Source organism: Aulonocara sp. 'chitande type north' Nkhata Bay, linkage group LG7, assembly GCF_057382095.1.
Source record: "Aulonocara sp. 'chitande type north' Nkhata Bay isolate Kocher_YH1m ecotype deep benthic linkage group LG7, A_spYH_male_GT1.1, whole genome shotgun sequence".
NCBI lineage: Eukaryota > Metazoa > Chordata > Actinopteri > Cichliformes > Cichlidae > Aulonocara > Aulonocara sp. 'chitande type north' Nkhata Bay.
Genome location: NC_141350.1, coordinates 19,127,530 through 19,152,532, shown reverse-complemented (window position 1 = coordinate 19,152,532; position 25,003 = coordinate 19,127,530). Strand labels below are relative to the sequence as shown.

At 41.3% G+C, this 25,003-nt stretch overlaps 2 protein-coding genes across 8 annotated transcripts in view; both read right to left on the bottom strand.

Annotated features, from left to right (window-relative positions):
- tead4 (TEA domain transcription factor 4) overlaps positions 1 to 18,352 on the bottom strand; it is a 37,541-nt gene extending 19,189 nt beyond the window's left edge. Inside the window, exon 1 of one of the 4 annotated variants that reach the window (XM_086299259.1) lies at positions 18,033 to 18,352. Coding sequence is in view for 2 of the 4 variants with exons in the window: in XM_086299260.1 (XP_086155386.1) it covers positions 8,723 to 8,729 (7 nt within the window). In the remaining 2 variants the exon portion in view is untranslated. Of the gene's footprint in view, positions 1 to 8,722; positions 9,062 to 18,032 lie in introns of those variants that run through there. The other 3 variants (XM_086299260.1, XM_086299257.1, XM_086299258.1) reach the window with 3 other exon arrangements.
- A 3,999-nt stretch (positions 18,353 to 22,351) lies between these two features.
- LOC147325006 (DENN domain-containing protein 2A) overlaps positions 22,352 to 25,003 on the bottom strand; it is a 38,191-nt gene continuing 35,539 nt past the window's right edge. For 3 of the 4 annotated variants that reach the window (XM_086299254.1, XM_086299253.1, XM_086299256.1), the window contains 3 exons: positions 24,503 to 24,784; positions 23,428 to 23,514; positions 22,352 to 23,306 (listed from right to left, as the gene is read on the bottom strand). In XM_086299254.1, coding sequence (XP_086155380.1) covers positions 23,257 to 23,306; positions 23,428 to 23,514; positions 24,503 to 24,784 — 419 coding nt within the window. In that variant the 3' untranslated portion in view covers positions 22,352 to 23,256. The remainder of the gene's footprint in view (positions 23,307 to 23,427; positions 23,515 to 24,502; positions 24,785 to 25,003) is intronic. The other variant, XM_086299255.1, reaches the window with a different exon arrangement.

Genomic DNA, 25,003 nt, shown 5'->3' with positions numbered 1-25,003 from the left:
AATCAAACTCTTGAAAAGACGAACACAGAGCTTTGTCAAAGTCCTCACAGTACTTGACCTCAAATGAACATTAAGTTGCCTGCATTGAGTTCCTCACATTACAGCAGCAAGTTCTTCCAGTTCCCACCGATTTATCTTCAGTGTACAGTAAGATGTACGTTGCATATCCAATAGGGATTTTCAAAGTAGCAGACACAGATGTGTGAGCATGTCTCCACAGATGAATGCAGTTCTTCAATTTTGTCATTTTTCTCGCCAGATTTTTTGAACCTTTGTCATGCCCTGAATGTAAGTTGTTGTAAAACTTGATCAACCTGTAAAGTGCCATTCTTAGAGCAAGCAAAAGACAGTGAGGTTAGAGCTGTAGCTCTAACCTAGAGCTGTAGCTTCCTGAAAGGCTGTATGGTTAAAAAAAAACAAAAAAAACAACAGCTCCTAAGAGCTATTGTTTTTCTGTTCTATAGTAAAGTGAAACAATTTAACAATTCAATTCAAAATTGAATGATTTCAAAATTATTCTGTCACCATAGCGATGGACAGTATGACAATATTGTATGTATTCCAAGCGATACACAACGTCATTAAGGAGCCGTCAAACACACTTCGCCTCATGCTCACATATCAGATGCCCTGCCACTCCTAGTGTGCTTGGGGAAGGGCCCCTCAAAAATACCCTCCAACACACCCATGAGATCAGAGAGGCGACTCAGTCACACAGCGATGAGATCATGATATCCAATGGGACCAGCACAGACAGAGAACCAGTGCCAGCCAAGGCTGCAGGAAAGTCAGTAGGAACATTATACCATCACCCAGTGGTCAGCGGTCTGATGTTGTTTATCACACTGCCTGCAGTCACGGACTCGTCTAAGGGGGAATCTGATTCTGGAAACATTTCTTAAGGGTATGAAAAGTGATGTAGAAGAAGCCAAGTCAGGGTTTTACTGCGCTCAAGATATACTGCTGGGCTTTGCAATGTAGGAAAAAGTTTATAATAATATCACCACCATATGAGTGAGGGAAAAGTGTAAGTTAGAAGAGCTTCTATAAAGCTGTAATAACATTACTATAAAAAAAATCATCTATAACATTATTTCACACTTGGACCACCATTCAAAGAGACACACCTGTTAACTGTTAACAAGACAACTGAATGGTTAGTGGAAGGTTAATGTATACTTTGTTAGTTGCGTAATATTTTTTGAATAAGCCAAAGTAAAATGTATTTACAACATCCAACATGTACTGCAACAATACCACAAGTAAAAATCGCGTGGTCAGCAAACAAGATGTGTGACATGATCCAGCTTTTTCACTTCAGATAAGAATTTTGACACCTCATTTTAGGGCACTGGCCAATACTGAGTCACTGGGTTGTGACTCGGTGTTCTCTTTTCCTCCAATTTAAAGTTATAATGTCACTAGTGTCGTGCCTTGTCATATCGCCCGTGATTATACAGGTATAAATGTTTATGTGATGTCATATTGTGATATCATTGCTATAGGAAATATATTACCCACCTCTGAATGTGACAGTCCTTACAGAACCTTCAAGGCATAGTAATATTACATAGAAAAGCATGTACCCCCTCACAGCAATCTGATTTGTCATTTATATAACAGTTAACTTACAACGGTGACAAGTGGTTACATTTCAGCAAAGTAGAGTTATAAGTTATGAATGTTGCACATCTGATTTCGTATTTTTAGAACATGTACACTTTTTGTATGCCAAATGCTAATCAAATTAGTTGTTTGGATTATCAAACTAATAGTTGGGAGGTGGGTTTCAAATAAAATACTGGTGTTGAAATAAAGTTATTTTAAAAGAAACATTTCTATTTGTATAAAAGAAGCATAAAAACAGCTGCCCCTGTTCCAGCCTGTAGACAATTGAAAACATCTCTTAACTGTATTCAGTAATGGAGAAAAAAAAAGTCATGCAAGACGTTAGAAAAGCTGTTGCCTTCTTTTGTCTTTTGTCTTCTCCTCTTCCTCCTCAGGCCTGTTGATAAAGATCAGGGAAAAGTGGACGGGTTTTGTAAAGTTCTGTCAAAGTCAACCGCCGGGCCTGGCTGGTAGTAAAATTCATAAATTTGCCCTTCAGAGATGCAGATGCAGTTATAACTGGCCCGGTCTGATCTCACTCCCTCTGCTTTTCAGTGTTTCTCTCTACCCAGTGCATTCATGACATTACCATATAGACACCGACTGGTGTGCTGGGTCCTGCATGGACTGTTTTGACATTTTCTTTTATCTATTATATATGTATATATATGTGTAAATAAATAACCCTTTTTGCATAAAGTCCTATGGATATCCATACCACATTAACTGATACACATAAAACAATGTGTGAAATATCCATACACTACGCTGTGTTGCATCTTTGCCATATTTAAGCGTTAATAACAATAGTAATAATAACTGTTTAGAAATTCCTATGATACTCTCCAAAGACACATCTGTATTTGATGTGTCTTTGTATTTGTATCTGACCTTTGTATTTGTGTGTTTCTATGAGTTTCTATGTGTCATGCATACTTCCAAAAACCAAACTGTCCTATCACAGTAGTCGACTAGTCGACTAGTCACGATTACCTTGACTATCAAAATCGTCGACGACTCATTTAATAGTCGACGCGTCGTTTGAAGCTTTGTAAGATCACAAAAGACGCAGGAAAAAGTAGTAGAATTTAAGAGTGTAATAACGGACTGAAACCGAAGATGGCAGCACTGCATGTACAAGGATGCCAGCTGCCGTTAAACCCCGAAGAAGAAGAAGCTTTGTCCCAGAATTCATAGCGCAGCTCAGCTCAGTTTCCAACAATGGCGGCAGCTAGTTAGTTTTAATATTACTCTTATTATTCTTTCTGGGTCACAAAATAAACGTTTAACATATTTTCAGGCGAGAATGTAGCTGTGTAAACCTCAAATATCTGCTCAGTTTATCAGGACACCACATATTTTCAAAAGCGCTCCGACGTTTTCGGAGACGTCTGTTACCCACTAGCTCGATAGCTAGCCGGGGGCTAGGCTCACTAGAGCCGTGAGAACACCGGACTCCCCGCAAATCGTTTTCAAACTCCCCACGGTCTTTTGCTACTCAGGTTAAACATATATAAGTCACTTAGATAACTTAAAAACGTTATTGTTTGGCTTTTTTTTTTAAAGTTCTGGGGTAAATCGGTTTGGCTGAGATTAAAGTTATAGTTTTACACAACTGAATAAACGTCAAGCAGACAGCTGATTATCAGAAGTGTGAGATGCTCGAGAATATACTCCAGTGTCCTGTTATATTTTAGATAGCAAGGAGTTTATTAAACTTCACCGAAACAATCTGCAAATTTCATTAAAATTTAATAAACTATCATATTGTCTTTATTTTTAGTTGGCACATACCTTAAACACTTAAAGCTGTAAGCTAATGATAGTTATATAAGAGCAGATGCTGCTGGTGTAATAAGCTGTACGTTTTACGTCCAATGGATGATGATCTGATTAGTCACTAATTGCAAAAATAATCGGTGACTAGTCGACTATCAAAATAATCGTTTGTGGCAGCCCTATATCAGAGTAACTTCCATGATCAGACTAGAGCAGAGGCGTGAAGATCTAACAGATTTCAAATCCACTAGTGTCTTAAGAGTTGCTATGACTTACGCAGGGAAGTGTGTGTGTAATTTTGCAGGCACATCTTTCTACTTGTTTCTTTCAACCTTGTAGATCTGAAAAGATTAAATAAAGTGGCAGAGGCAACCCTGTTGCATGGATGGTGCTGCTCACCATATCTTACTGGTTGCACTCTGAGACAGAGAGAGAAGTCATTGGTGAAAAAAAAGGCGAGAGAGTAGTGTGTAAGATTCCAGAAGTCAGCAAAGGGGGGGTGTCTCCGGACAGCATCAAATCCCATGACAGCCTTAAACCTGGAGTAAAGACTCCAGATTTCTCATGAGAACCTTCCATGTCATCCTATCATCATCCTATCATCACTAAGGTTTGGGTGTCTCCCATAAATGATTCATATGCAATGTAATTGCAGGAAAAATATATCCACAAACACTTGTGTGGCAGTATACTATTATCAGTTCATTAAGGTGATTAAATAAATGACTTTCTATTATTTCTAAATTATTTTCAGGTTAAACAAATAATGTCACTAATTCAAAATCTGGACTGCTACAAAAAAAACCCTAAGTAAATAAAAAAACACATTATTCATTTTTCCAAACGATGGCACTATGTCTGTATCAGTGTCTTCATTTCACCTCTACCTACATATATGATCTCACTTCTTCAAGCAGGCAACTGAGTCAGAGCTACTGAAGGAAACCACTTGAAAACACAGGCCTTCAGCTTCCTCAAAGGTCACCGGGTCAACACTGCTGGTGAATCTCTCACTTTACTGCCACAGTCTGGACCTAGGTGAGGACTCGCTGTTAGCTTTCCACTGACCTTTACCGTTATGTTCATTAGGAGCACGACTTGAGACAAAAACACGTTTGCATCGCCTGACAAAAAGCGACAATGGGCTGACACGTTGCACAAGCCAAGCGCGGTGGGAGCATGATTCACTGTGTGGGTATTCTTTGTTCTGAACTGACAGAAAGAATATGTCACTACTGTCGGGAGCTTTGTTGAGTTTATCCACTTCACTAACACAGACTTTTTTTTTTCCAAAGAGGAAATAAGACACGTCAAAATGTGAGAAAAGTGCTCCCTACACAGATGTTATGAAATCCAGAATGACAAAACCAAACAGCTGCATAAAACTTTGTGTGACGCAAGAGATAATAAAAAAGAGATAATGCTGCTAAATTTAAAAAAGGAAGGTATTAAAAAGACATCATTAAAAGAAAACAATTACATTTGCAAAAGCAGCACATAAATTAGCGTGGCAGATATATGGCCACAAATAAACGGGGGGAGATAATCATATTTCCAGAGCTACATTCTTTTAGTGAGAGCTGTCAGCACATTTTGGGACTTTCTTTCCATTATTGCAGCATGGGGCCTTCGTTCTGACCACGGGGCACATCGCTTGCTGAGAGCCACACAAGGCAGGAAATGTTTTCCTTGGCAGATGCATGTCGAATTACTGCTGAAGCACATAACCGCCACAATTTCCGTGACACCGTCCCTAATAAGCAAGCTAATACGTCTGTTGAGTAATGGGCACGGGGGCCGGGGCAATACATGGTATTATGGGAAAAAATGTGGCGCGTATATGCAGAGTATGCAGTGAAAAAGCTTTTATTCGATTTAGGAATTTACAATGCAGAAGGTGATCCAAACACTCTGCTTCTGTTTTGCCTGCCTGGAGACTCAATATCATATTGTTTAGCAAAGAATGGCATTCATTCTTCGAAGTGGAATTCAACCTGAAATTCGGAGCATGTCGTCCTCAGCCAACAGACACACAGTTATTTTGCTAACAGTTTGTTTTGTCTATGTATCCATATTTAACCTGCACTAGACAACTACAGTAAATCACATTTCTAAAAGCATTAAGTCATGGATTTACTATTTCATGTATGCCTTTAGAGATATTCTAAGTTGATATTTGATTTAGCTACCTGATTAAAGACCACCCATCTGCGCTTTAACAACATTAACGACACTAAAGACCTTCAAAGTGGCTTTGCATCGATTGTGGTTGCTTGAATAACTTGAGTTGTTGGCCACCGGTGACCTCGGGGATGGCGATAAAAGGGGAGCTGCAGGGGCTGCAAAGGCTTTAAGGGACGGGCTGCTCTTTCTGTTTAGAGGCAATGGGGGCAAAGTGGGCCATGCATGGGCTCAGTCCTGCCTCATTTCTCAAGTCATAAATCCGGATTTGCCACAAGGCTGTCAGGTTGAACTCAGGGAACAGCTGGAGGCGAAATGAAAGGCGGCTACACCAGCAGACACGAGAGAGAGAGAGAAAAGCGGTTGTTCATTAAGAACGAAAAGAGACTGAGACTAAAAGATATGAGGGCGGTAAATCAGAGATAGCAGAAAAACAGAATATGACTTCTACCTAAAATGAAACTGACAGATATACGCACAGCTGAGACAGGTGTGAGAGAGTTGTGCCGTGCATCGAGGCCATACACGACACCGCTGCCCACCTTGGTGTTTATTTGTCCACCCCTCCTCCCCCCTCCAGGCGCTCAAAGGGTAAACGTCTATTCTGGTTTAGGGTTACAGCCAAGCTGCCTTGAACCCCCGGGCTTCAAGCGTGCATGCCATTCTTGGCAAGCCGACGCACTCCCTGGCACGCATCACCTGCCCCTGACCCCCACAGGGAGGAAGGGGTCCCTCAGTGCTTTCCTTGACAAAAAAAAACCCCTAACCCCACATCTTTGCTGATCCAGTCCTCCCCCACCCCTCGCCACGGCCCCGTGACACAGAGTGACACACCTGCCCCTCTCTCATGCCCTACTCCAACTATTATTACAGGCTTTATAAGGGTTTAAGTGATGATCAGAGGATGGCCATGACCTCAATAGGTCACCAAGCTAGGCCAGGCAAAGCTAACAGTTAAAGGAGCTGTCTGGCACGGTGACAAAACAAGGCGATGACAGAGTCTGTCTGAAAGCACCACTACCTCTGGCTGCTCTGTTTTCCACCTACCAGATCTACTATCAAACAGTCACTCAGGGGGCCAAACCATCTGTCGCCAAACATCTTTCAGCAAAATGCTGTAAAGGCATGTCACCTCACCTTCCCAACACCTGTTTGGGAATGACATTTTCCACACATTCATTATCGAAAGACCTGCAGTGTAGTTATGTAGCAACTACAAACTAAAGACGACTATTTTAGGGTTGAATTTGGGATGTTAGATTTCATATATGAAGATGAAATGTAGGGCTTCTTTTTTGAAATTTTGTGCTGGTGCTATAGAGCCATTTCGCCACTCTCACATGCAAGACCCATAAAAACTGAAAAGCTGCTACCACATCTCAGTGTGTTCGATATTTCATACTGTTTTTAAGCATCCCTATTACCTCTACAGTAACTTCGCATTTACCATACTGATAGGATGCACCATTCTATGCAAGCTCAGAATTTTTTAAATATAGCCAGGACTCAAGGTCTGAAGGTTTCTGGTTATCTGTCATATAACAGGAGGAAGAAGTACATCAAAGCATGAAATATTTCCTGTATCCACTTGGTGGCCCTATGATAATTGCCAAACACTGATATGTAGATGTGTTCGAAACCTAGCTGTCAAAGGCCACGTGGCACGGTACGCCCTAGACAGGTTGCCAGTCTGTCGCAGAGCAACTATTCATGCTCACATTCACTCCTAAGGGCATTTTTGGATCACCAGTTAACCTAAACCCATGCATGTATATGCAAACACATATCTAAAAATGTCACTGGCCCTAATTTAAGCAGATATACAGTTCAGTTTATAATGAGGCGTGTGTGGGGGTGAATATTTATCTCTTTTTGCCCCACAACAAGTTATAAAGGTTTGGAAGTATTCAAAGAGGCTCACAGGTGGATTTTCACAATAGTCCAGTTACAAGAAATCATTATGTTACTGACAAACCAGCAATGAACACATTAATTTCTCACAGTTTTGAATGCATCAGAAAAGTTAACTGTATATTAATCAATATATTATTCAAACAGCACATTTAGCACAGTCAAAGAATTTGGATCCCACCTCAGCTGTCTTTTCTGTTGAGGCAAAATCTAATTCATGGAGATACCTTCACACTATTTGCTTTATATGCCATGACCAACATTTGTGTTGTGAATGTAAAAAAAATAAAATCATTCTTAATTTATAAATGTAATACTTTAACACTCTTGCTACGGATGTCAAATGCATCTTACATCATGAGCCACATACAGCTCACTTTGATCTTAAGTGGCAAGACCAGTAAAAATCCCCTTTCTTTCAGTGTAAAGTAATTTAATCCCTGAGAAATGTCAATATGAGAAAAAGAAATGTAATTTCATCTCAGTTTTTTTAAATGCTAAAGAAATGCTGCAGAAATCTTTGGACCTAAATCTTGAGAAATAAATGTGTACAATTAAAGAAAAGGTTCGTTGCCCAGACTGTTCTGTATTTATAAAGCAGAAGGTTTTTGTTGTTGCCGGAGTCTTTGCCAGGCTGATTAAGTTCCCAGGGCCTTATGTTTGACACCCCTAGTCTATAATATAAAATGGTCAGCTGTGACATGCCAATTTCTGAGTGTCTAAGTAAGCCAAATGATTTGCATGGTTGTCAAGAGTCAAGAGTGCATATATATATATATAGCAAGTGAATATGGCTTAACCCTTTAAAGCCTCAACTGTGAATTAATTGTCATAAAATTCTTTTTTTGGGGGAAGTGATTATTAAACTTTCTGACAAATTTAAAAAATCATCCATTTCTATATATATGTTTTAATTTGTGTCATATTTGCTACATCCAGCATTTTTTTTTTTGCAGTTTAGCACTTGAAAACATATTATAGAGTTGTAGGTTTTTTTGGTAGAGAAAAGAACAAAAACACACACCAATGATGTAGAAGTCTTAACAACTCATAAAGACTCTGTGTATCAAATATGATACACTATGCATTAAGGACCTGTGTGTCTGAAAGTGTAACATATTGTTAAATCAAATTGGAGACTTCTTGACTTGTTTAATTTAAGGAGAATTATCCTCAACCCTGGTTCACATGAGAACATCATCCTGTCCTTCACAGGGAGAGTAGACTATAGAGATGGGCGTACCGTACATCTTGCCCTCATCTGAGAGGATGATCTTCCTACGGCCACAGGGTGGGTAGATGGCCAGGGCTTCCTGGAAGCTCTGCTCGATGTCAGGGCTCCACACACCCTCGGCATCATTCTCTAGGGGTTTGTCGAGTCCGTCCCCCAGCTCCTCACTCCCACCCCTGGGGGAGGGAGCTGGCACCCACTCTGCAGACGTGGTGGGATGACAGAGAGAGGACCACAGAGCGAGTGGTAGAGGGTCTGAGCTTTGTGGTAGATGGACGTGGAAGGAGATCGAGGTGTCCGCAGGGAGCAAATCTGTCTGTATGAACTGCACAGGTGTGATGGTGATGCTGCGTCTGGATGTGGCAGGACAGAAAAGAAAGGCAGAAGAGGAAAAAATTGAAGTGGTGCTCTGTCAGTTTACACAAAATGTTTTAATGATTTTACATTATTTCCAAAATAGTGTGTAGATAACAATAGTGTTTTTTGTTATCTAACAAGGACAACCACTTATATGTATGCTTTTAAACGTTTGATATCATTTGTGCTGTTACTAAAACAGCAACAATAGAACATTTCCTATGATAAGCATTTCACAAAACCAATGACTGTTATTAACTAACATTTTATAATTTTATCATTTATTCAGCTTATTTGGTCAGCAGCTACAACAGTTACCACACACAGCCTGTAAAGACCATTATTCAAAATCTTAGTTCTTTCATTTAGAAGCAGGGGTTAAAATGGACTTCGGTGCGTTGGGGAACCTGAAGATCAGGTGTAGCAATGCAGAATTAACCAGAAAAGAGTCACATAATAATTTGTTTTGTGCATTCCAGTACAATGTTCTTTGTGTACAGAATGTGATCAGCTGATTTGTGTTGCTACTCCGACATCACTGCTCTTTGTGGATTTTGACAACTGATATAAGCAGATCTTAAGTGAGCTACATGGCAGATTTCGATCACCTAGACACTACAAAGTTAGTATAAAAGGTAGCCTGGACTAAAGTGCCTGGTAACCAGTGAATAACACAAAACTAGTAACAACTTATTTTTCATGACATTTCACAAAAACACAAAAACACAAAAACACAATATCCAATATCGGAATTAAAACTAATAAATCAGGACAATAAAATTGAAAGATTAGGAAAATATACTAGCTGAGCAGCTACACCTGTCCTTTCCTCTCCTTTTTTTTTGGGGGGGGGGGGGGGGGGGGGGGTCTCTCCCTGGGAGAAACTGTACATTTAGCTCACAGAAACATTTTGTGACAAATTTTTGGAGCTGTTTGAAAAGCTGCAGTTTGAAACTACACGGCACCTTTAAAAAACTTTTTTTAATTGCATTTTAACATTTCTATTCTGTTTCTGCTCGCTTTTTTTCAGTAGCTAACTTATGCTTAAGTACTAAATGTTGATTTACAACAGCATCATCAACAGATCACAGGGATGGAGAGCAAAAGGGATATGCTGAAGATGTAAGGGGCAGTGGGATGTTATTATTTTCTTAATACTGAGCAAATATCTTCATGCCTTCATAATATCTTCAGAAAAGTGAATCATGTTGAGGAAATGTCACTGAGACCCAGTTCTTAGCTACACTATTAGCAACCTAGCTGCTACATTAGGGCCATTATTAGATCACATCAGCTCAACATCTGCTAACCCTCACTGGGGGAAAAAAAGATTAATAATAAGTTTAATGCCAACATGAAAACAAATAACGGAGGGCATGTGGTGTTGGAGGAGAGGAGGGGTGTGACAAATGAGAAGACACATTAAAGTTGCGTCACGTTGCAAGTTGCATCCTCAGACACACTTAGACCCACATGCCAAGTGGAATCACAGCAGGATATTAAAGCCATGGGGCTTTTTTAAGGATTGTCCATTTCTTCACCAGCGCTATAAGTGACTGTGTTATTACAATCCTCAGCTGAGGTCCTAATCAATGTGTTTATGCATTGTTTGGGGTGTAAGAGTGTTGTAACAACAAGATGAGTTATTAAAACGATTAACTTATGCATTCCTGTGACTGTTTGCGACAGGGGGGGAAAACAAACAAACTTCTAAACAGTGCTGAAATCCAGAGGGAAGGGTGACAGTGTAGGGATGTTTGAGTCGCAGCAGATTCACATCCTGTTTTCCCTACGCACCAATTTCTTTAGGATATGCACACAGCCCTTATGTATATTTGGGAGGGGAGAATGAGACAGTTGTCGGCTCCACCGCTTCCTCTTGACAAATGGAGAAGGAGGAGAAAAACGGGAGAACGGCCACAATAGTAGGACGCGGTGAAGAAAGAGCTCCGCACTCATGAGTCAATACAAACAGGGGTTTGTGTCACTGACTTTTTTCCTGCCGGTGCTCTCCATGGCCATTTAGGGCAGCAACGGGAAAAGCGGTGACCATTACGTCAGTTATAATGCCAAACCTGAACGTGTGTGGAGAGAGTACAAGGATCTCAAACGAAAAAGGCTGTGATTGGCAAGAGATCTGGGGAGTGAGTAAGACTCTCCAGCCATCCCCCACCCCCTGCTCTCCCCACCCCTGCACTTCCTCTGAGCGCCCCGATGTTCCACAAAGCTTCCTGCAAGGCGTCCGGCCAGTCAGCCATTCGGCCCCATCAAATTCTGTTTCTTACACACGCATGAACTTACATGTGTACAAACAACAACGGATATAGATTTTAAAAACAACTTGAACCCACACAAACTCCAACACATGAAAAGCAAAAAGTCAGAAAACACTAAAAGCAGTATGCCATATTTACTAAGGGAGCAGACTGTCCATACACAAACCTATGAGCAATTCTTCTCAGTGTTTAATTCTGACGTTTAAAATATAAAAAGGATTCAGGAAAACGGTTCTACTTAGGATTAGGGTTTGTGAAAGAAGCATTTGAAGCATCCATTGGATAAGGTTTCATGGTTTCATCTCTATAAACTGCGAGAATTCCCATTTTAAAGATTTAATGATTAATAAAATTCATAACGCACTCGCCGTGTGTCCAGGTGATGATTCATTTGTAAACAGGAGTCAAACTTTTGAACTCTGGATAACCCTCAAGGAAAAAAATCTGACCTGATCCTGCACTCAAAGTGTGACATTGTTCATAATCAACTAGTTAACAGATCTTCTCTTGTGACGCTGTGAAGGTCAAAGTGGCACTGCTTTTATAACGTATGCTTAAAAAATACTCGGCCTAGCCAAGCATCTGTGTGACATGTGCGGTGTAACGGAGTGGCGTTAGTTTATCCACAGATTTTAACAGACCTATTGCCATTAAGAAGAAAACTAGGAAACCAAGTCACATAACATGGCTCGCTTAAACGATCCCTCCAGCCTTATCCAACCTAAGTTTTCTGAATTAAATCCCTCACATAACTCAAACTAGTTAAAAAGCTTATGTAAGGCGTAATCTCGATCACAAGCTCACCAGCTAGTCAAGAGCTAATGGATTGCGATAAAACTAAACTTTCTGAAACTGACAGATATAATCCCAGTGTGACATTTCTATTGTTTATGGACGTGATTTTAAACTAAACACAACTCCAGTTCAGGGTCACTGCATGTCAAAGTGAGAACTGTGGGGGCCATAAACCATTAGTGTGGAGCTCTGTGCCTCTCTCGAAGCGTCCAGGAGGTTAATTAACCTAAGCCATGCCTTAAAACAGCCCTCTCCCCTCCCTCACGCCTCCAGACCAGCCCCAGCGTGGCCCCTCTACACTGGATCTGCTCAACAGGATAATCCCCCAGCTGGTGCTGTGGTCAAGGGGCCACGTAACCCCTTGGCTGCCCCGACTCCTTTACACAACTGTACACACTGACCAACTAAGCAAACCCGGTCATGGTTAAAACTTGTGAGACAGAGGGGGAAAAAAAAACACACTTGGGACACACAAAAACACAAATATGCCCACACATACACAAGTTAAAACGCTAACAAAGACTTTATCAGAGCAGGGTCGTATGCAAGGCTGAGGCACACATACAGAGAAACAATGAAACCTTCCCTCTGACACACACACTGACACATATTGTAAAACATGAGCAACAAGCAGCTGCAGGTAGTTGAGCCTCAGGTTGTTCTGGACCAGAGCCAGCCAGGTGGGCAAGCAGGGCAGCTTTTTATAAACAACGTCAATCAGCTGTGCAGTTCAACACCAACAACACTAGTTATTGGAAACACTGTACTGACAGACACTGCTAATGACTTTGGTAATGTCCTGATTATTTTAATTGCACCCCGAGCTTCATCTTAGTGGTTTTAGCGTAAAACCTCATGTTCTTCAGAAGGAAACAATTTTCACCTATTAGCAGTGTTACTGTGAGCATGAGGCCACACAGGGACACAGAGACTGAGACAGATACTGTGTAGATATCCAGAAGTCACAGTACTTGCTACACTCACAGAGTGTGTCTGTGTGCGAGTGTGTGCGTTGTGCTGAAGTGGTCACAATCTCCACTAATCGGGCCGGGAATGTAAAGACAGGCAGAAAACATTCTGGCAAAAAGGCAGTAGTATGGGATCAGGCTACGTGATAGAAATAAAGTGGCAGTGAGAGCCTCTGGCTGCAAACAGGTTTGTTTTGTTAGGTTTTTGCTGAGAGCACGTGTTCTCTGGCACCGAGTCCCACTGGGCTGCCCCAGCGGGAGTCTCCGAGCTCCACACACTAAACAAACACAGTGGCTTTTGCATATTTTGCATATTAGACATAAAAGGACGACTTTGATACGGCAATGTCAACCCCTCACAGTATATTTACACATCACAAGCAGCAGCCAAAGGTTGTTTTCACAATCATCCTGTCGATATATTGATCAGTTGACTGATTAGCACTTAAAGTGCAAATGATCATCTGACAGCTCTGCCTGGTTGCACAGTCCACAACCCCTCTATGATCATTTGGTCTCACCGCTTGCAGCCAGATGTAGCGTTCACCTGCAGCAGGCTGCTCTAAATTCCCAGCATCAATCAAGAGTCTTATAGACTTGTGGCGACAGGAAGCTGTGCAAATAAAATCAGTCATGGTGGGTTTAAACTAAGTAAAACAGGGGGCTCCAAATGCTGGGCTGATAAGCAGGTAATGACAACAAACTATTAACACTAATAACATGCGGTATGTTAAGCTGCCAAAAGTTAGTGGAGTGGTTGTTCTCAACAGTCCAAGGTGTAAATGCTTCCGTAACTGCTTGAACATGATGAGGGCTGGTAAAGACTTTTGCTTCTTTTGTTAATTTGCTATTATAATACAGAATCCCACAGTTAAGACTTAACTTCTGCCCTTTCTACATGCCAGTGGGAAAAAGAGCTGAGGTCTTTCATATGAATCCCAGATAATCCAAATGTAAAGATTTATCAGACTGTCTGGAATCAATAGACAACACAGACACACACTGCACAGTGCTACGGGTGCTCAGCAGCGTTAGCAGAAAAGGAGGGGAGGGCTGTGCAAAAAGTCTTTGTTCTACAAGGCTCATATCTGAGGCATTATTCGTTTTTCTCGTGCAAGCGGAGGAGGAATGATCGCTATGTGGGATGAGTACAGGAAAAAAAAAAAAAAGAAACTCCTCCACTGTGGAGAGGACCTGTCTCAGGGCAGCTATGCACACACAAACACACAATGATTCCCAAACAAGGATGAAAGCGCACATATTTCTCTTCTTGATCACACACCTTTTTTAACCTCCCCTCTCGTTCCACTCATTCACCCACACAAACACATCCACCTCTAGGCCCAGCCACATCCACCCACACGCACACAAATGCTACTCCAGTGTGAACAAAGCAACCTTAGAGTTCAGATTACATTATAATTCATGTGTCTGGGACAAGAGTGAACCCAAAGCCTTGAAAACAGAAAGGCCAACTCCTCTAGCTGCCAGACTCTTCAGAGGAGGCTCTGGCAGGTGTGATTTTTACCCTTCCATCACAGTCACTCCTGCTCCTTCACACCTGTTGCTCCTCTGAAAAATATACTCACTCAGCTGACCTACAAACACCATAACACACACACACACGATCCACACTCTGAACTGTACATGTATTAAAATATATTGAACAATGAAAAGTCTATAATACACTCATAAGGTTGAAATCTGAGTATTTTTATTGTTTTAAAGATCCGGTGTGTAGGATTTTGGTGGATATGCAGGAGGAAAGGAATAAAGTATCTATAAGCATGCTTTGCTTTGTGTATTAATACCTGAAAATAGGAACTGCTTTGGTTCTATTAGTTCTGTTCTCCTTTGCGAAGTAGTGAGTGAATGGACCGCGCTTTTCTACTCAAAACTTTTACTACAAACCTCATTCACTCAATGACACACACATTCATGCATTTTTCTAACTCTGTATATTTTTATATATTTTATTTATTGTTTACTCTATTTAATTTGTAAAATATGTGTACACACACACACGTAGAAAAATATTTAGTATACACATCCAGAAATGCATATACTATTATATATTGTACATATATTTATTAGTTTCAGATGTAGCCATTCTTGTATTTTGCTTGTTTACATTATTGTATTTTGCACAACTCTGTTGCTTGTGAAGCTCACACACAAGAATTTCACTCACATGTGCTGTACCAATGTACCTGCACATGTGATGTGACAATAAAAGTGATTTGATTTGATTCTATAACTGCTTTGTGTAACACTCATACACACTGATGATGGATTCATCAGGGGCAACTCAGGGTTCAGTATCCTGCCCAAGGATACTTCGACATGCACTTCAGAGTAGCCAGGGAATCGATCCATGGTAGATACCACCATGTTTCTACAGTAGCCCAGAACAGACAAACTAATCAACAAGTCTTGATAGGACCTTTTCTTGTGTTTAGCAGCCTGACCTAAGGGACATGACAGGTATTCATCTGGATGAGCCAAAATGGACACAGCAGTAAAGCTAAAATCAGAAATTGAGACAAAAATAATAATATGAAATACTTTTTTTCTTTTCGCTTTGAAGCAAAGCTGCTTAAATGCAATTGTCCCAGCCACTGTACACACTGTACACACACACACACTTAACTGAAAACATCAATAAAGCTTTGCAAACTAGTTTTTTGTTTTTTTTTTAAAGATCGTTTTCACAGCTCACCTATTAATAGAGACTTATACACTATAAAATTGCTTTGTGTAGATTTTCTTTTCTTGTATTTCATTTCTAGCAGTTCCACAGATTCCCATGTCACTGTGGGTATTACAAAAAGAAACATGATCCAGAATCTATAATCCAGCATAAGCATGAAGGCCTCCTATCCAAACCACATTTACATCTTGTGTTGACTGATACACCGCTGCTGATGCGTTACAGTGTAATGAGAATTTAGACAATATAGTGCGTTGATGAGTGCAGACAGTTGCTTTCTAACTCTAAGAGGTTTACCACACTACATGCTGTTATTGTGATTCACATCGCACCAATTTGTCATAATCTGCAAAACTTTGAGCTGCCAAATCAAATACACGCATAAAGTAGAACTGCATAACTATTTTAAACTTCATTACTACCACCACTAAAAGCTGAGGAGTATGTGTGCATTGACGCAGTGTACAGCAACTAATTACACTGTATTTTTGGATTTTGCTTAAGTGCAAATACGCAGGGCTTCTTCTCTGCTTGTTTATTTCCATTTATTTTTATTTTTTCAGGTACAGCTTCTTTGAAAATAAAGAGTATGAGAACAAGTCTTGTAATGATTTACACAACTGTTAAAAGCTGAACTCAACTCCTCTTCAGTGTGCAACACTATGATGAGTACATTACGCCTTAAAGCATGACTACAACTATTAAGTGGATATACACTAAAAAGCAAATGACAGCTCCATCTTACCTCTTACATATGTCCTAAAAAGTAAAAAAAACAAACAAAAAAAACAACAACCCCATATCTCTAATGAATGATATCAAGTCATTTTAGCCAAAAAGAACATTAAAATGTATTTTTTAAAAGAGATCTGGCCAAGACGAAGGCAGAGACTGCAAAAAATACAACATCACAGTTCTGTGGGACATTTAAACAACCAAAAAAGACAATAAAGCACAATCATAAAGATACCAACGAGACATGTCATTTCTTTATCCTGACTACATTCAAGTTACCAGTATAAGCAATTTGGTAGATATTTACACACAAACATCGGAAATGACTTTTGACAGTTGATCACTTTTTTTGCACAACACCAGTATTCAAAATAAATAAATAAAATAAAATAAAGTATTGGCAGTAATTAAACTGCTGTAAATGGCTTGTCGACCTGTAAGGTATCAAAGCAGATCCCTCGTGAATGATATCAAGTCATCTAAGAACCCTTCTGTCCACAAGGTAGAAGCTACAATCATTGTTTGTTCAAGTGATTTTTATACATCCTTTAAATAGTCTGAGATTTCAAAACTCTTTTTCGAGACAGACCTGGTCAAGAGAGCAGCAGAAACGGCAACAAATATAACATAACAGATATTTTAAATGGCCAAAAAACTGCTTTGATTATAATCTAGAGCGCAGGGTAAATGCATACATGCAAAACACGTCATGTCTTTAATTCCGCTGACTGTAGCCTATTTGCCGAACTAAACAAATATATTAGACATTTAAAAAAATTAAATAAAAAAAAAAACCATCGGGAGTACCACAGTTCATGACATAATAAATTATAGTTTAAAAAGACACGAAGCAATTTTTTTTTATTTTGCTAGTACGATTCTACTTGAAGTTCTACCTCATCGTCCCACTGATGACATCATTTATCCCAGCTTTTAATCACACTTAAATACAATTCAATCAATAGCAGACTGAGAAGGCACTACCCTGTCAAAACACTTACACACTACTCACACTTGTTGAGAAGAAAAGAAGGGGAGTGGTGGAGGGCAGAAAACTTAATTAATCCTGCGGGTTAATAAATACACCGTTTGAATGATCCCGGAGTAAAACTTTACCCAGACGGGCGCTAATGTTTGACCGCACAGCCCTGACGTTATTCCCTCACACTAAAAAAAAAAGAAAGAGAGAGAGAAGGAGAAAGGTTCCGGCTAAAGCACAGGGAGTCAGAGCTCACTTACTCCACCGCTGGAATTAAAAGAAGGGGGGGAAATGCAGGAATTCCAGCGAAGAAATGCGAGTAATTTATGGAATGTTGTCTCCGACAGCGAGTGTGAGCTGTTTCAGAGAGAAGGCGCTCAAACAACTGACTTCACATCCACATTGTTCAACAAACTGAAAGTTTCACTCCGACAGATCCCGCAACTGAAACCTGAACAGCGCTCAACACTCAGAAAACTGTGAAACATTTGCACCGGCTTACCTGGTCAAACTCCTGTTAGCAGTCCGGCAGGCAGGCAGGCGGGCAGGTAGAGTAGTATTTTATTTTATTATTATGATTTTTTTAAAAATAAAATAAGGAGTCCGTAGGGGGTTTTCTTCTTATTTTTTTTCCCTCTTTGTTTGTTTTCTGCTGCCTCGTCTCCTTCCTGAAGCCGCTTGTTTGAAGCGAGAGGAGGGCAGGAATTTCAGGAATTAGCCGTGGTATGACATGAAGCCTGGAAAAAGCCAGAGAAAAAGACCCAGGGAGGGAAGGAGGAGGGGGGAGACAGAGGAGGGGAGGGCGCGAGGAGGTCTGACCGGCCAACACGTAATGACGAAAAGGGGGAGAGGAAGAGGAGGGCTCAGAAAGGAGAGGAAAGGGTGGAAGAGCATGGCATTAAGAAGAATAATTTAAAAAGAACTAAAACAGAAAGGATACACAATATTATAGCACTCAACTTCTTCATGAACACTAACAATGGGTGTACAAACACACCATTTATAGGACAAGCGTGTTACACTGGATTCCCACTGTAACTGAAATCACTGGTTTAATCCTTCAAATTTTATTAAGCTTTATATCAGGTACAATGAACGACCGTTGCCACAAATGTAATATTTCAGATCCATACTATAGGGGCTCAACAGTTTTTTGCCTGCTATAAAGAATCACTATTGCACTTTGACTTGTTGAATAATAAGTGCATATACTTTATCCACCGTATTTCTATCACTTGTGATACACCTGAACAGATAAAGCTACCTTAAGCGCTGCTATTAAATTTATACTCTCCAGGCCTTATGCCTTATTATACTAAAGAAACAATATTAAATATGTCTTTAAAAATAAATTGCCCATATTAATGTCTATCCAAGATGGCTATCTTTTTTTCAAAAGTTTTTTTCCCCCCATATAACTTGTAACCTTTTGCTTTTCAGCTCTAGTTTGCTTATTATGTCACATGATCAGACCAAAAGGCGATAATATTGTTAGACTCGGGTATATTGTGCAAGTCATTAAAGGCCTGGAGGCATAATTGTCTGAGATGTAATTCTGAACTTTGGACTCTTCCAAGGCTACATATGCGGAATAACGTGAACTGGGTAACAGAGCCCCCTGCTGGACATTCTGGGTGGTGCGTGTGTTCGTTCAGTGGAAAGCCATCACAGTTCTCTCTAAAGGTTGTAACCTGGGGTTTATTCTAGCCGTACTGTTTTTAAGACTCACAGTCATGTTCATTTGGACAAGCTGCACTTGGTAATATAGGAAGAGTTCATTCTTGGTGATGTCCTGGTTATGTATAAGTACACAGAAAGCAGAGGCAATGTCAAATTAGGCGCAATGTAATTTTTGTTTCAAAGATTAACAACAACAATAAAAAAAAATGTGTGTGATGTTGGTGATAAAAGCCATATGATGCTGTCCTTTCAGTATTTTGAGCTTCTATTTTAAATTGTCCACAGCTCTGCTTCAGCACCACAGATCAGTGACGGCTCTAGATAACATTTTGGGTCACCCGAAAGAACCACACAGCTGTACAGTTTATGTCATGCTGTAATAGAGCAGCCAAATAGAGTGACACCAAAGAAGCATTTTTCCTCAAATAAAAAACTTTTCACCCCTCAGCTGTAAAAGGCTGTTGGTGGGTGGGTGACATGGACACCCAAGTTTGCAAATAGGTTAACTGTCATGGTCCCTGTGCCTGCCCAGCCGGCCTCACAAGGCTACACTTGTGTTTTTGCTTTTTCTCTCTCTCCCCTACCTCTCTGCCTGGGCGGAGCTCACAGCTGGCTCCCACCCTTGGCTCACACAGCTGTTGGCGATCAGCTGATGGCGATCAGCTGATTACCGATCTACTATTTGAGGCTGGGTCACAGATCCTCTCATCGCTGGATGATTGAGCTACTGACAGTCTTTCTTTTGGTCTTATACCTTTACGCCCTACCTTCGTGATTTGTGAGTGATTTCTCCCTTCCCTATTCCAGTTTATCTTCCCGGACCTGTGACCTCCCCGCGGTACGGACGTGTGTGAGTCGGATGTAAGGACGTGAGCGAGCGTGAGAGAGAGAGAGAGAGCCTTCCCCTAATCCCCTGGAATCCTGGACTTTCCCCCGTCACTGTATCTAGTATTGCACTGGTGTGTAAATAAATCGTGTTCTGATACGTCAACCTGCTCTGCGCTTGAGTCCCTGCTTTCAGTTTGTGACATTAACTTGAGAATGGAGCGACGTAGGAGCTCTAAATCGATACTGTAGGTGTATCTACTAAAAATCTTGAATCTCAGTGACATCAAGGTCAAGGTGAAAGGTCGTTTTCTGAAAATCTTGTGAATACAATAACTTCAAAACAAGGTTACATAGGATTTTGAAACTTTTTTTTTTAAATTCCCCTTTCGCCCCTGTGGGCAGTCAATCCTTCAAGCTTGGGTCCTCTAATAGAGGCCTGGGAGCTTGAGGGTCCTGCACTGTATCTTAGCTGTTCCAAGGACTGTGCTCTTTTGGACAGAGATCTCGGATTTGTTTCTGAGATCTGCTGGAGCCACTCGCCTAGCTTGGGAGTGACTGCACCGAATGCTCCGATTACCACTGGGACTACTGTTACCTTCACACTCCACATCTTCTCGAGCTCTTCTCTGACCCTTGGTACTTCTCCAGCTTCTCATGTTCCTTCTTTCAGATGTTGCTGTCATTTCGTATTGCTATGTCTATTACTACAGCCGTCTTCCTCTGCTTGTCTACCACTACTATCTCCAGTTGGTTGGCCATCACCATTTTGTTTGTCTGTATCTGGAAGTCCCACAGGATCTTAACTCGGTCATTCTTGACCACCCTAGGGGGCATCTTACATTTTGACCTAGGGACTTCCAGGCCATAGATGGCAAAGATGTTTCTGTATACACATGCCGGCCACTTGGTTATGGCGTTCCATGTATGCCCTGCCTGCTAGCATCTTGCACCCTGCTGTTATGTGCTGGATTGTCTGAGGGGCATCTTTACACAGCCTGCACCTGGGGTCTTGCCTGGTGTGATAGACCCCAGCCTCTATGGATCTTGTGCTCAGAGCTTGTTCCTGTTCTGCCACGATTAGTGCCTCCGTGCTGTCTTTCAGTACAGTCCTGGTGGTGTGGATCAGTGACTCTGTGTCTCATTCACTTTTGGTATACAGCTTGATGTCATCCATGTAGAGGAGGTGGCTGATGATTGCTCCATTCCGTAGTCGGTATCCGTAGCCAGTCCTGTCAATGATCTCACTGAGGAGGTTCAGGACTGTGCAGAACAGCAGTGGGGACAGCGCATCCCTTTGGTAGATCCGGTACTTGATGATGACTTGTGCTATGGGCTTGAAGTTGGCCTCTAGTGTTGTATACCACATCCCCATTGAGTTCCTGAGAACTCAATGGGCTTCTTGAGAAAGCTCTTAGGGTCCTGTTGATCTTGTATAGGCATTCCAGGTGTGGGGCATCGAGTCATAGGCCTTGTTGTAATCAATCCAGGCAGTGCACAGCTTGGTCAGCCTAGTCTTGCTGTCTCAGCTGACTGCTTGGTCTACCAGTAGCTAGTGTTTTGCACCTCTGGTATTCTTGCCAATTCCTTTCTGGGCCCCTCTCATGTATTGTGCCCCATTCACCACTATGATGCCTGACAGGAGCTTGTGGCACTTGGGCAAGTTATTGGCCGGTGTTTGGATGGGACTGGTCCCTTCTGGGGGTCCATGGGGATCAGGACTGTCCGGCCTTTGGTTAGCCATTCTGGGTGTCTCTCATCGACTAGCAGCTGGTTCTTTGGTACTGGAGTGCTGACTCCTGGAGTGCAGTCAGCTTCTTCAGCCAGTAGGCGTGAACCATGTGGGGGCCTGATGCTGTCCAACACTTCATACTGGACATCCTTTCTTGGATATATTTCTATATATATATGTGTATACATATATATATGTATATGTATATAGATAGATAGATATACATATATGAGAAAGTGAGAGAGAGAGATAAACAGATCTTCATATTGATCTCCATATTGTCAGTTTTATAGCCTCTATGTTTAACTTTTAAAAACCGCATAGATCTAGAAGACTGGCTAAGTTTCTTGCTCATGCATTGGCTCCTGCCAAATTCTTAGACAGCATCCCGTGTGTATATATAAGTTTCTATAATGTAAAGAAAAGTCTGAATCTGAAACCTCTTAGAAATTACACTGGTTTGTTGGCTAGTCAGTGGAGACTAAAACCACTTCATAACTTTATGTCTTCAAAAAAGTGATAATATAAGCAGAAAATTATGGATTAATTGAGTAAAGCTGCCAAAACACAGAAATGGGATTTGAAGAACAGGAGTCGTTTGTCTAAATCAAATCACTTTATTTATGAAGTTTCATTGTATGTTCGATCATATTAAGGCAACCTTAGTTGTTTTTGTGAAACATACTGATACTAATTGGCTTAAGACAAACACAATTCATCAGCTGAAGCCCACATCCTTTACTGACAGGCATATTCACATTGATTTCCTTTGGATCAGTACGTGTTTATCGGTACAATAGCGTCCATCAACAGTACATTTAATTAAAACAGTGGCACGTATACCCAACAATCCAAAGTGGTCTACAAACAGTCTAGACTCTGTTAAATAAAGTGTATTAGAAACTACAGGAGATTCCTTTGGACTCATTTAAAAGAAATTAAAACAAGAGATTAAGTTGGTCTAAAAAAACAAAACAAAAAAGCAATATAAATTAACTTAACAGCCTCCTGTTGACAAAGAAGTTGTACTATTGCATTTATAGAACTTCCTATAGAAAATACATGGAATGTATAGGACAATATTGTACAAAACTGGATCTTAAGGGACACTCCTCCTTACAGGTTTACAGTTGAAGTTAGTGATGAGAACACTGTTCCTAAGACATTTACACTGTGTTATACTGTAATACACTGTAGGAGATTAGTGTAATCTGTAAAACATTTAGACTGTAAGACCAGACACTGTTGCTTTATCGTGTTTGTGGGGAGTTTTGGAGCACGCTAAGTAAACCCCATCCAACACTGACAGAATCATCGGCGATGAAGCTGAGAGCTAAACCAGCTCTTCATGCTAAGCACTACATATGAGTCCAGTTCCATTCAGGGGCCTTCATTTGTTGTAACCCAAAGACACATCTCCATCTGTGCATGCTCTGTATCCAGGGACTGCACCTCCTTTTAGTTCTGCTTTCAGCAATGACTCCGAGTCTCATTTCTTGGAAAGGAATTTCATCTTGTTTCCTGGAAAAAGCAACATATCTGCATGAAGACACATTTGAGACAAAGAGCATGTTTCCATAAAGAAAAACTGGAGGATTTTACAGATGATGAATTGATCAGCTGATAAGCTGACTGCCTGAGGCTGTGCAGAGACTCTCACCTAGGCCCTTCAGGAACTTGTTGACCCCTCTTTGCTCACTCCCAGGCAGCGAGTCCAAATATTCTTGTGCTCTCACCTCAAAGAGACCTGGAGGGGGAAAAAAGAACTCGTTAAATGTAACTACAAGTTCACACTGAAGTCAGAGCAAAGTCCGAATCATCGGTGCACTGAAATGTTTCTGATCATTTTCTTAATTTTTTGGCCAAAAAAAGCATAATATCACATCGCATAATATCATTGCTCAAAAAAGCAACACTTTAGATCTCAATAAAAAAAACAAACTGCTGGATAATGGATGGTACTCAGCAGTATGTATGGCACACATGTGCTTGTATTCATGCCTGACAATGTTAGGGCATGCTCCTAATCAGATGACAAATGGTGTCCTGGGGGGTTGCCTCCCAGATATGGACTGGGAGATCACTTTTGTACAGTCTGCAGTGCAACCTGGTGGTGTTCTTTTGGACTTAGGTCAGGCGAGCGTCAGTCAATGGTATCAATTCCTTCATCCTCCAAGAACTAACCACATACTCTTGTCACATGAGGCTGGGCATTGTCCAGGGCCGGCGTAGAGACTGACAATACGTCCAAGGATTTTATCCTGATACTGTCACGACCTGCAGGATCGGCAAGGCGCTGATCAGCATCTCTTCACTCCTAGCCCCCCTTCTCTTCTCTTTTTCCTCTCTCTCTCCCTCTCCCCTGTTTTGCCGGGGCGGAACTCATGGCGGGTTCACGCCCTCGGTCCACGCCTTCCCGGATTGTGCACACCTGGGCCTCATCAGACCAGCTGGTATATTAGAAGGAGGAGATCAGCCGTTCAACGCTGGATTGTTGTGAAGGCTCTTGTCAGTACACACCTAGCTCAAGTTTGCTGTGCCTCTGTCTCAGAGACTTAACGTGTTCCTTTGTTCCTAGATTCCCCGGACCTGTCCCCGTGTTTCCCCGTGTGGAGTGTGGAAGGAGTGACAGGTCGCTAGCGGAGTGGCAGTGCTCATCCTGTTCCTACTTGCACAAAGGAGCAGATACACTTTAACAATGTTAAAGAGCATTAACATTGCTTATAGCTTATTACCTCTGAGGCCTTGCCTGCGCAGATCTCTCTCCTGGATGAAGCCGGTGAACATCTGAGTCTCCATGAACACCTCCAGAAACCTTCTCAAACTCTTGGAAGTGACTGCTTTGCGAAAGGCCTCACGCTGAAAGGATGAGGAAGAAGTGGGGCTGGGCAAGGTGGTGGAGGAGACAGACTCCTCCTCCCTCTCTGTTCCACCCATGAAGAGGGAGTAGTGGCCCACCATCTCCACGAAGAAACGAACAAAAGCCTCCGACACCACTGTGCTCAGCGAGCTAGAGTCTGGCAGAGAAAACCATCGGAGAAGAGGGGTAAAAATTAGCCACCCCCAAAAGCAATTACAACAAAAAACTGCTACACATCAGAAGACATACAAGGTTGTTTCACACAGACTACTTCAAAGTATTGACACTGATCTAGATCTTGATCTAGTTTGGGAAACAGACTTTGGTTAGACTGAATGTTCCAGCAGTGTTGGAGTGAACTCTGTTGGAAAGGTTT